At 41.9% G+C, this 12,908-nt stretch overlaps 1 protein-coding gene across 1 annotated transcript in view; it reads right to left on the bottom strand.

Annotated features, from left to right (window-relative positions):
• The window catches only part of LOC129738034 (serine-rich adhesin for platelets), a 16,547-nt gene extending 8,069 nt beyond the window's left edge, over window positions 1-8,478 (bottom strand). Inside the window, exons 1-6 of the mRNA XM_055729207.1 lie at window positions 8,110-8,478; window positions 7,299-8,049; window positions 5,622-6,503; window positions 4,902-5,214; window positions 3,717-4,367; window positions 3-1,144 (exon numbers count right to left, since the gene is read on the bottom strand). Of these exons, the coding sequence (XP_055585182.1) occupies window positions 3-1,144; window positions 3,717-4,367; window positions 4,902-5,214; window positions 5,622-6,503; window positions 7,299-7,937 (3,627 nt within the window). The 5' untranslated portion in view covers window positions 7,938-8,049; window positions 8,110-8,478. The remainder of the gene's footprint in view (window positions 1-2; window positions 1,145-3,716; window positions 4,368-4,901; window positions 5,215-5,621; window positions 6,504-7,298; window positions 8,050-8,109) is intronic.
• Between the last annotated feature and the right edge of the window lie 4,430 nt (window positions 8,479-12,908).

Below are 12,908 nucleotides of genomic sequence, written 5' to 3' on the forward strand. Positions count from 1 at the left end.
GCAGCTTGTTGTTTGTTGGAATGATTTGGAGACTGTTTCTCCGTTATCGGTTTGGAATAAACGAAATCAGTCCATTCATCTTCGTCAGTCGTAGCAGCACTAGCGTAACTCGCTGCAGCATTCTTTGGGGATGTTGTTTTCGAAGTATTGGTGATCACCGAAGCTTTCGGCGCAGGAAAGGCTGCTTCAAATCGAGCCAACTCCTCTGAGCTTATTCCAGGATCCGGCCACATTATCTGACTGGCTTTCCTACTCTCCATACTGGTATTGGCCTGTGTTTGTTGTGGTAACAAAATTGATGGACTTAGTAAAATAGGGGAGCTTGTGTTCGACCTGTTGACTTCATTAGCCACCGCAGTCAATGGTTTGTTCACAATTGCCGGCCTTACCACTTCAGCAGCCGGAACTGCTGCTTGAAAATCACTGAACTCATCGTCAATCTGCTCGAGCTCTTCGGTAGGCGACCTTCCAAATACGGGTCGCGAAAAGCTTTTGGGCTTATCTTTCTTATCTAACCTACAACCATCATTACTCCCATGCCGAGGTTCCTCTAATGTCCCAGCAGAGCCCATTTCTATCGCTTGGAATTCCCGGAACTCATCGAAACCACCAGACCCCTTTGAAGACTCCACCTTCGCTGAACTCTTCTCCAAACTGTACTCCACGTCGCGATACTCTCGAACGGCTATGCTTTGGTTAATTTTATCTCCGTAGCTTTTATCCTCTACCGCATACGGTACATCTGTCCGATCGGTCGAATCCCTCGAAACCGCATTCACTGCCTTGCTAGGGGTGAAGATGTGCGTTTCCGGAAGCTTGATCGTTCGAACGACGTTGTTCCCTCCGGGTGTCATCGAATCTATGGTTGTGGCAGGTGCTGCAGAACTAAAACCATCGGCAGTTGCAGAAATTGACATCGATTGCGCATACTCAAACTCGCTCTCCAACTTAATCCGCGATAAGCTGCCCTCGTCATATACTATTGCTTCCGTTGGTGATGCTGATTTGGCTGCTTCTATTACTTCATTTGCAGCAGCCGGGCTTGATTTTTCTGTGACTTGCGTATCCAAAATTTTGCCCTTTGACCCATCCTTGATGGACTGCTGCTGGAGTGATGTCCCCTCCTGGAGGATTTCTTGTACACCTGAAGCAGGTCGAAAGTAGGAACCGTGTGATATTATAGTTAATATGGAAATGAATAAAAAAAATCATTAGAACACGTTGTAGCATAAATATGTTTGTGGTAACAAAACCGAATTAAAACGACGACAGTTTGGCTAGATACTGATGAATTAGGTGCAACGCAAACGATATAAAGCATGCTACTAAATAGGACTTTCACCGGCAGGTAATCCAGGCTTTCAAGATATACAAATTGTCAATCATGCAAATGATAACCTCGTTGGTGCCATGCTTAGAGTCCTAGAACAAATATTTTGATAAAGCTGAAAATTTCTATAATAATAAGATATGATTACAAAGAAGGATCCGTTAACCTTAAAACAAAACCCACTCAGATTTCTTTTTTTTTTTTGTAAAATATTTTAACACGTTCAACACACTGTTTTCCCCATTTATAAGGTTACAACATTACATTATTGTCGTTTGAAGGAATTCAGTATCGAGTATCACGTTTACGTTCCCACCGGATGATTTCCTCGCCCGAAATTCACAATCGAGTATCACGTTTACGTCTCCGCTCATGATTTTCTGTGAGCTATTCACTTTTGAGTAATACGTCAACATTTGCGGTCTTGATTATATGTGAGAAATTCAATATTGCGTATCACTTTTGGGTCCCGCTCATGAGTTTCTGTAAGAAACTCACTTCCGCAGATCACGTTCACCGAACATGACCTTAAACAGATCCATGTAGCTTATCGAAAATTATGTCTATACGCTCTCGAGAGAAGAATGATTGTTCGCGGCAAAACCTTCTTCATTATCTTGAGGTAACGTCATCTTCGCGTTGAAGTCCCGCTCTCTTGTGGGACATTCACGATCGAGTATTATGTCTACGTTCAAAATTTTATTTCAGAAATCCATTGTTGTTCACTTGCATTCCCACTCGATGGTATCTGCGGAAAATTCACTATCGAATACGCATTACGTTTTCGTCTTCGCTCATGATTTTCTGTGGAAAATTCAGTATCAAGTTTACTCAGTATTGATTTACTTTCAAGTATCGCAATTTTTTCGATGGTGCTTACTATCCCCCTTCTGATTTTGTTTGAGAAATTCAACAATCCAACATATCATGTATACTTTTCCGCTCATGATTTCCTGGGAGAAAATCACTATCGAGTATCTCGTTTACGTTCCTTCTGATGGTTTTCTGTGAAAAATTTATGATCGAGTATCGCTTTCACGTCCCCGCTCGATGATTTTCTGTAAGAAATTGATTATCGAGCATCACGTTTACGTTTTCGCTCAATGGTTTATATTGAAAAAATCACTATTCTGTATCCCGTTATCCTGCAAGAAATAAGCTATCGAGTATCACGTTTACTTTCTTACTCATGATGTCTTGTGAGAAATTCACCATTGAGTGTCTCATTAACGTTTCCGGCCATGGTTTTTCGTCAGAAATTCATTTTCGACCATCACACTCAGGCAAATTCTTATAACAATTTTCATAAGATGTATCTTATGAACCGCTATTTAGAGTGTAAAATTGTTTTTTATAAGAGTCTTATGAAATTCTTTTAATTCACATACGAAGTTCTTATGAAAAATAGAAGAAACGGCATTGTGAAAAAATGATGAACACATTCATTCCATCAGTCATGCATTTCGTAGTCGTCAGAAGCACTCAACATTTGTAAAGTTACTGCTTTTACTGAATACTTTGATGTGATTTTATTCTTCTAAATGGTAAGTTTGAGTTGAAATTTATTTTTAGTTGAAAATATTTGTAAGCTCAATAGGAACATTTTATGTTTTATTTACTTTTCAGCTTGGTTACCGGCAAAAAGCGCGAAGTCGAAGGTCCGAGGTGCAATACAACTTTTTTATGGAACCGGGTGTTGAAAGGCAGCTAATTGTCACCATAATACCATAATGTTTTTTCATACGAATGAAGCAGAAAATAAAATGAAAAATAATCTTGAATTATTTTAATTTTATGCGACATTTCTTTTCCCATAAGAGTATCTTATGAAAAGCAACAAACCCTCATTGGAACCGGTGTTCATCCTTTGAGTTCATTCTATCATAAGACAATCTTATGAATTTCATTGTTTTTTCTTATGGCGCCACTTCATAAGAGAATCTTATGGCCTACATAATAGGATTTTTCTGAGTGCACGTTTACGTTCCCCCTAATGGTTTCCTTTGAGATATTCACTGTCGAGTATCAAGTTTACATTTCCACTCATGTTTTTAAGGGAAATTAACTATCAAAAATCACGTTGAAGCATCAGCTAGATGATATCTTGTGAAAATGACAAAAATATATGTATATAAACAAAAGAAAAACATAGATGAGTAAGAGACTGGAAATATATGACTTGTTTGAAGGAAGATAATATAAGGTTTTTGAACTAAATTGACAGTTGACTGGTTGTTTTTGGAAACAGATGTCATCCTAATTAAAACATAACGCTAGCTGAAACACAAGTTGCAATAAGTCAAACAATCGAGTCAAAGCGAAAAGAAAATCCAACTAGCATGCAACAAGAGAGCCAACCAATAACCACAAGATGATGTTAACTTACTAAGATCCAAATAATCATCAAACGATTGTAGTAGTAGATTGTTGTTAGTAGTAGTAGTAGCGGTGAGTTTGTTGTTGATGAAGGTTGTGGAAGAAGACGTTGTTGTAGTGGTAGTAGCAGTAATAGTATTTTCACAGGTCATTGACGCAGCCACCCCCACAAAGTGGTGTCCGTGACCATTATTTCGTGTTGGTGATATTGGAGTTGCCGTCGCCGTAGATGGTGGTGGAGATGATGATGTATTACAACAAGCAATAGCGACAACGGTATCGTTATCAGGGTTTGAAGTACAAGCAACAACGGTGGTGTCGCAAAGATTGCGATTTGCAAGCGTCCATGACGGTAGACAGTTGTTGACAGATACGGTGGTGGTGATCCCGAATAGGTTTATATCATCCAACAGGGACGTGCCGTGGTCAATAGGGTGATTAGTAGTGGTTTTGGTGGTTATGTTATTGACGTCATCCATTATGATTCGGGTGTTTATTGATGTTTGTGGCGGTGTTGTTGTTGTCGTTGTAGTTGAGATTAATGGCACGATGTTTGCAATATTACATGAGGAGGAGGAGGAATCAAGATTTATTTTATCTTTTAGATTAGCCATCACCTCTAGCTGTTCTAGGTCCAATAATAATGTGTGTGCGTGTGATGCTGGGATATTTTATCGGTACAGTTTGAACTCATTTTAATTAAAATTTGTAAACAGATTGATTCAACGTTACGATCGCAAAAGATGCAGTGAGATGAATTCAAATAAAAGAAACGATGACAAAAAATATGATGATTAGTATAACGCGCCAAAAACGTTGTCTATTATTTATGCAATAGGAGGTTTATCCTACCAGCTGTATCCATACAAATCACAAACCCAACTAGCGAATTAAGCATTTTGTGTAGAGTTAGAGAACACTAAATTTTCATACTGCATACATACACATCTCTAAGTGATTTTCGTCAAAATAAGCCTTGTGTTTTTCTATTCTCTAGTGGGATTTGCAACCGATCATTAGCAATGATCAAACAGACAAAAAGTGAAAGGACAGTTCTTGTCTATCTAAGCCAGAGAAAACAAACCATAAAATAAAACTATAAGCCCAAGCCCAAAATGAGGAACGATGAAAAAGATGGTTCAAACTTAAAAATGAGCCCACGAAAGCTGAACTAGAAAGAACAAATCCAGCTTACCGTCCAACGGGTTGACCAACCCGGAGCTGTTCCAATCGAATTGAACCACGGGCATCCCGGATGCCAACGACGGATTATCGCCGGAGGAGTGGTGCAAAGGGTCCAGCGTGAACCCAGAACCGAGCATGGTCGAGGGACCAATTTCGGCGGGTGGTTTCGATGCACTTGCTCCAGAAAAACCGGTCACTGAACTGCTGCTGCTGGTGGTGGTGGTGGTGCTGGTAGTACTGGTGGGTTTCATCGGTTCCAGCGGACTGAAGCTGAGGTTGGCTGCGAAGCGTGGCATCGAACTGTTCCATTTGGGACCGAACAGCTGGAATGGAATCGATACAAATGAATTTTTGAAAATAAAAAAAAAGTTTCCATTTATTGGTCTGGTGGCTCCAGAGAGTGAATATTTCGAAATAAGGAATCCGTTAGTTTTCACAGAAAATATATGATTTGACAGACAGACCATGGCAATCGATAGTGAGCTGGGTCTACTAGCCCTTAGCAAATGAATAAAGAATATAATATTAAGAAATTTTTATTTTATTTTATTATAGACATTTTACCACAGTTATGGCTTTAGTTTTTCTAGAATATTGAGAAAATGTTGAGAATATGGTATCCTAGAATATGACCTCTATGCTCTCTCACCATCAGTGCTTACATCATTTTTATAGTGGGTTCTTATTAATTAGGAATTCAACATCACACAAAAACTTTTGTTATACTTACAATATTTCGCGAATCGATTCCCAGTGCCCGAACAAGTTCTTTGCTGCTTTCTGAACTTCCGTACTGATAGCTGATGGCGTGCGTGGAGTCTAAATCCAAAAGCGTTTGACACAACTTGTTGCCAGCTGTCGACGATTCAGTTTCCGCCTGCTGACCGGTGTCATCATCAGCGCTTCCCGCCTCACCGATTGCCACCACAGATGGGAACATCGTAGAAATCACAGCCAAAATGGCTTCATTCGAAAACTGAATCGATTTACTTGTGGTCGGAACCACAACACTGGAAGCGGCGACCGGCACTGCTTCACTTGATTGCTTAAAATCGCTAAATTCACCGAAATCATCGTCTTCATCATCATAATCGTCGGAACCGATCGTGGCCGCTTTCTGTTCAACTTGCGAAATCACATTGACCGGTTCCTCAGGAAATTTGGCAAATTCTTGGAAATCATCAAAATCATCGTTCGTAGCAGCAGCTTCCTTTTCTGTAGCTGCTGCTGCTCCTTCTTCCTGTCTCGAGACAGCCGAACCAGTCGGTTCGTCGGATGTGGCCGGGAATGATGCTTGGAATGAATCGAATTTGCTAAAGTCGGCATCGAATGTGGCAAAGTCCGTTTTACTCTGGGACACAAAATTGCTATCGACCGAGGGAGTCGACTCTAGCTGGGCAAAATCGTCATCGAAGGAAACGTCGTTTGCGGTCGGCACCTCCAGCACCGCAGACGATCGTTCGTTCGACGCCGAGGTGAAATCGGTGAAGTCGTTTTCGGTATTGTCCTCGAATCGGTACCCGAAATCGTCGGCAACGATGGGAGTGATGGCTGCCGCAGCTTCAGGGATGGCCGGACCCGGTTCCGGATCGGGATCCTCGATGTAGGGTTCCTGGAGATAAAAAAAGCATAATTTCAACCTTGTTGGAAGAATCCTTATAAGGAGAATTTCTGATTAAATGTAAATATTTGCCCACACATTCATCATTACGTAACGCGTTTAGGAGGAGAGAGTATAACAGGTTGTTGTACGCTTGGTTTATTTTGGATAGAGAATCTGAAACGAATGTTGTCCGTTTTAAGGGGAGGGGGGTCGAAAATTGCGTTACGTAATATTTGAACGGCCCCTAACATTTATGCACATGCACAGATTGTTCTACAAATTTGGTTTTGCAGTTCATATGAAACATTGCAAACAAAAAAGTGTTGCCGATTGCCGAGTTGGTTGCTGAAATGAGATGACATTTTTCATCGTCGCTGGTTGGCAATGTTGCCAATCACCAGCGAAAAAAAATCGGATTTCAACTGCATTGACAGATGATTAAGATGAAAAGTTTTTTTCTGCTGTAGGAGTTATTTGAAAATCACGACTTTCAGGAAACAAGAGCGTGGTATACGTCTACAATAAAAAATATTGAAAAAAATAATTTAAAACGTAAACAAACTTAAAATTTTGAACCTTCAATTAAGAAACCAAATCCATCGAAATCAACATTTCAAAAGGAAAACTAAAAAGGAGTGTAGTTCTACCCAACCACAGATTATATGATATGATTGTTTGGGGACGAGCTGAAAAAGACTCGAGATTATTGTTTCAGAAAGTTGATATCATTATACAAAATCTTAGCTTCAGTCGAATCAAAAGTCTAAAAATAACTAGTACATAGTCAAGTATAGAAATTTTCACCTGTGGTGACGACGACAGGTTCCGTTCGCTCGTCGTTTCCTCGTCCGCATCTCCAGGGACAGCAGCAGCCAGAGATGGTACCGGAGTAGTACCCGTGGATGATGGTTCGACTGATTTGTTAGATATAACGTCCGAATCCAGATGAAGTGATGGAATGCTTAGGTTATCTTCTGCCACCGATTCTGCCTCGATTGCACCCTCCAACTGAAAGCCCTCGGAATCCGAACACCCTATCTCAGTGGGTGGCTGCTCGGAATGGAATGCAAAGTCTTGAAACTCATCATCGTCATCGCTGAGGTTTTCATTTTCTGCCCCGGAATAATCCGGTTGCGAAAGGACCAACGAGGGAGGACTTTCCATTGGCGGTGCCAATCTCTCCGCCGCTAGCTGCGGTGATATGCTTTCGCTCTTATCATCCTGATTGGTTTCCAGGTCCGGAAACTTTTTGACATGAATTGGCGAGTCCAAAACTGGCGGAACAGGAGTAGGCAAATCTTCGTGACCCACAATCTGTGGCGCAGATGCGAAATCATCGAAATCATCATCATCATGATCTGGAATAACCACATCGTCTTCCTCATCGCCAAAATCCATTGGCGGTGGAGTGTGACACACTAGTGGAGGAATTTGACTAGACATTTTTTCTGCTTCTGTTTTCAGAATAATGACCTTGAAACAATGCAGCCAATTCTGTTCCCGGAATTGCCTTTGAATTTCCTAGATGATTCAGCTGTTCTTACATCCGCTTCACCTAAAAACAATAAAACCATTCAAACTATTTGAAAACGCAACAAACTACAACACAAATTACCTTTGTCATATGACGAGAAAAAGTTTTATCGCCACAGAAATTGTTCAATGTTGCCACCTAGCCAAAATCGATAGCAGTAGCAGCAGCAGCACAAAAGGCTGGAAAGTTCCTTAGCAAAAATTCGAACACTTCCGGTTGCGCGAGCTACAATTCGACACTTCCCCTAGGGGGCCAGCTGCAATCCCGACCACGGTAAGGTGCTCGTATTTCTCGATGACGATTTCTGCTATTCCAAAGAAGTTCTTCAGTAGTACAAACGATAATAATGCAATTTTTTCTTCTCCCTTGGTCTTGTCGTAAGCCCAACCAACCAAATTAGCTGCTGTCTGTTCTTCAAACACACCTGCAAAAACTTCCAACATTCACGAGTGGATGGAGCAGAAAAACATGAATGGATGACACATTGCGATACACACACTCTCTCACCACCAACAGCGACCAAAATGAACTCACGCGTGCTGAATCGGATGAACGTTTAGGGCTTTTCGTAAAGGTAAACGTTCCTTGATTAGGAAAGTTAATTTTCCAATCAGCTAGAGAACATTCCTTGATAAATATGAAATTGTTGGCTCGTAACTTTTTTGAGACGCACCTTAATGAAAAAATCTCTGGAGTGTCAATTTGGTCTCTTTATAGGTATCTCTCTTGTTTATCAACCGATTAAAAAGAGGATTGAAAAGTTCACGTAATTTGGCACATTTTTGAATTGTTAAAATACTAAACACAGAATATTTTACGCATATTGAAAAGGTAGCTGTTTTGGAACCTTTTGTCGATTTGCAATTTTTCAGGTTTTCTAAAATTAAAATTCAAATTTGCACTGGATTTTGAGTATATTAACGCAGGATTTCCGCAATAAATTTATATTCACCAGAAAGTTAATTTCATAGCGATACTTTACAAAAAATATGATAAATGACAATAGTCTAAATCCAGTGCAATGTTAAATTTAAGTCTTAGAAAATCTGAGAAATTGCAAATTGATAAAAAGCCAAATTACGTTAACTTTCCAAACCTCTTTTCAAAATTTATCTGGTGTGACTTAAGCAATTTTGACGGTTCATTGATTGAAAAGTACGCTGTTCACACCTCTTTTTTACATTCTTTTGTGGTCAAGATCTTAGATTTTTTTGAATAAATGTACCACTTGTGTGCAACGAATAACTTCAGCTTTCTTGGAAACAAGTGATTTTTTTTTTGAGCATTCCGTAGCAGATCTATAGTCTTTTTTCCGAAATATGTATTTTTCGGATTTTCTCTTAGACTTTGAATAACGGAAAACTAATAAAGTGTTTTAGGTGAATAATGTCTAGAAATTATATTTGAATAACATGAGGGAGTTTTTTTTCCTGGTCTCTCAGGGAGTGTGGTTGAGAGAATTCCGAAGGGTGACATTCAAATCCATTTGGGCGACTTCAACGCAAAGATTGGCTCCGACAATCAGGACCTTGAGCGCATCATGGGACGCAATGGCCTAGGACAGATGAGCGAAAACGGAGAGCTGTTTGTAGAATTTTGTGGCAACAACAACATGGTGATCGGCGGATCGCTCTTCCCCCATCGACCAGCACATAAGGTCACTTGGGTATCCCGAGATGGCCGAACAGAAAATCAAATTGACCACATCTGCATCAGCCGAAAATGGAGAAGGAGCCTTCTTGATGTCCGCAACAAACGAAGCGCAGACATTGCATCTGACCATCACCTCGTCCTTGGCGAGATACGACTGAGAGTTGCGCGTGTCCAACGGCGCGAGGAGAAAGTCGGGTGTCGATACGACGTCCGCCGGTTGGAGAATCCAGAGGTGAAAAGGGCATACGTTGAACAGCTAGAATCCCGAGCCTCGGAGCTGCCGACAGACGGAACAGTCGAAGAACAGTGGTGTGGAATCAAGAATGCCTTTATCACGACGAGCCATGGTACTCTCGGTAAAGTTTGTGGAAGAAGGAGTGAATGGATGTCGGATGAAACTTGGAGGATGGTCGATGATCGGAGAAAGGCGAAAGTCGAAATTGAGCAGGCATGTACCGGGTCAGCCAAAGCAGCCGCCCGCTTGCGATATGCGGAGCTGGAAAAGGCAGTTAAACGAGCTTGTAGACGAGACAAGAGAGCCTGGACAAACTCCCTAGCCGAAGAGGGAGAAAGAGCCGCCGCCAATGGAGATATCCGATTACTTTATGACATTTCTCGCCGCCTCAGTGGTGCAAGGACTAATGCAAGAATGCCGCTAAAAGACCGAGCAGGTCAGTTATTGACCGATCGAACAGATCAGCTCAAACGATGGACTGAGCACTTCGAACAACTCTTCCGAGTCACGAATAGCGATGGCCAACAGAATCTGCAGCTCGAAGCGCCAACAGTAAGTCGCATAAATGGCGTCAACTCGGAAGCGCCTTCGCTGGCTGAAATAGAAGCGGCAATCAAAAACATGAAATCCAACAAAGCACCTGGGATCGATTGCATCCCTGCTGAAATGCTGAAAGCCGACCCTGCCCTATCAGCACAAATGTTGCACCGTCTTTTCGCTGACATCTGGGATACTGCAACATTCCCGGCCGACTGGATGCAGGGTATCCTCGTAAAGGTCCCGAAGAAAGGAGACCTGACAGAGTGCGGTAACTGGCGAGGCATAACGTTGATCTGTACAACCCTCAAAGTACTCTGCAAAGTGATCCTGAACAGGATCCAGGAGAAAATAGACGCTACACTCCGACGGCAACAAGCTGGATTCCGATCCGGACGATCATGTGTGGACCACATCACAACGCTACGAATCATACTGGAACAAATCAACGAACTCCAGGACTCTCTTCTGCTGGTGTTCGTTGATTTCGAAAAAGCATTCGACCGACTGAACCATGAAAACATCTGGGCGGCTCTAAGGCGACGAGGGGTCCCAGAGAAACTAGTCCATCTCATCGAAGCACAGTACGAGGCATTTTCGTGCAAGGTCTTGCACGACGGTGTCTTGTCCGAACCAATCCCGGTAACTGCTGGAGTGAGACAAGGATGTATTCTATCACCGCTACTTTTTCTAATCGTAATGGATGAGATTCTGATTGGATCGATTGACTGTGCACCGAACCGAGGATTGCCGTGGAATCCTTCAACAATGGAGCAACTGAACGACCTTGACCTGGCTGACGATATTGTTTTGCTCGCCCAAACACAACCAGATATGCAGAGCAAACTCGACGACCTCACCGAAAGTTCCAAGGCAGCAGGTCTCAAAGTCATTGTCGGAAAGACCAAGTCGATGGAGATCAACACAGGAAATCCCTCCAGTTTCATGGTAGCTGGGCAACAAGTTGAGAAAGTGGAGTGCTTCCAGTATCTTGGTAGCCAGATAACGCCTGATGGTGGTACCAGAAAAGACATCGAAACCCGGATAAGAAAGGCCCGATTTGCGTTTGCGAGTCTCCGAAACATTTGGCGGTCACGCCAGATCTCTCTACGAACGAAAATCCGAATCTTCAACTCAAACGTCAAATCCGTATTGCTGTACGGGTGCGAAACTTGGTGCACATATGCGGTAACGACGCGAAAACTGCAAGTATTTGTAAACCGCTGCCTGCGGAATATCATCCGCGCTTGGTGGCCTGGCAATTGGATCTCGAATGAGGAACTACATCGCCGGTGTCATCAAAGGGCGCTAGAAATCGAGATTCGGGAACGTAAGTGGAGATGGATTGGGCACACGCTGCGAAGAGATGAAAACGAGATTTGCAGAGAGGCGCTAGATTGGAATCCAGAAGGTCATCGAAGAAGAGGCAGACCCAGAAATTCGTGGCGGCGAAGTCTAACCGCTGAAATCCGAACTGTCGACGAGAATCTTGACTGGGACCAGGTGAAGACGCTGGCTCCGGATCGTCAACAGTGGAGGTCTTTTACCACGGCCCTATGCACCGGAGGATCGGCGCGGGACCACTAAGTAAGTAAGTAAGTCTCAGGGAGTGTCCATAAAAAAAATGATGATGCAAAATTAAAGATTCCAAGAATTCATTGAGGGTCCCCGAGTAAATGTTTTTATTTGGATGCACCCGAATAAAGTTACAAGCCGCCAACCTTCCAATACACTAATATTGACACTCAAGAGGATTAACCTTTCAACAATGTGTTGTAGACGTCCCCCGAAAGTCCGGAAAAAGTCCCTTTCGTAGATGACCAAGGTATTCAGCAAACAAGAGCTTTATTTCGGAGCTGGCGGAAAACAGAAAATGTATTTCTCTATAAAATTTTGTATCAAGGATTCGCCTGTTCGTTAATGGACAATTAAAGAAAACTGTTTGCATGCATTCAGGCGTCTCAAACTCAATCAAAATTCTTATGGCCCACGGTTTTTGGTTCCTAAAACCACCGAATAATGTATGCATTTTTTTTTCAACCCACGATATGGATTAACGCGCACGATTTTTCCAGTGAATATATTTAATATATTTATTATCACAAGAAAGCAATTTTATACTGATTCTGGAGAAGTAAATATACATAATGAAATGAACGCTGCGATACTAAACAAAAGATTAGACTGTAGAAATCAATCGTCAACGCTTATGCTCTCATATGTCCAACAGCTTTAATATAACTACATAAAAGTTGGGATTATAAAATTCTTCTTTTCTTAAGTAATATGAACAAAATTAAAGCCATGATTGCTTCAAAACAGCCGGGTAAACAGGGGTAATTTCTGGCAAAAGGCCTTCCCAATTTAGTCCTACCTATCGGACGGTATAAATATACCTCGCCCTACCTAAAAATGTTCGGTTGCCTACGGCTATGCATGCGTGCGACTGTCAAAA

The sequence above is a fragment of the Uranotaenia lowii genome, chromosome 1 (genome assembly GCF_029784155.1).
Source record: "Uranotaenia lowii strain MFRU-FL chromosome 1, ASM2978415v1, whole genome shotgun sequence".
In the NCBI taxonomy this organism is placed as follows: Eukaryota; Metazoa; Arthropoda; class Insecta; order Diptera; family Culicidae; genus Uranotaenia; species Uranotaenia lowii.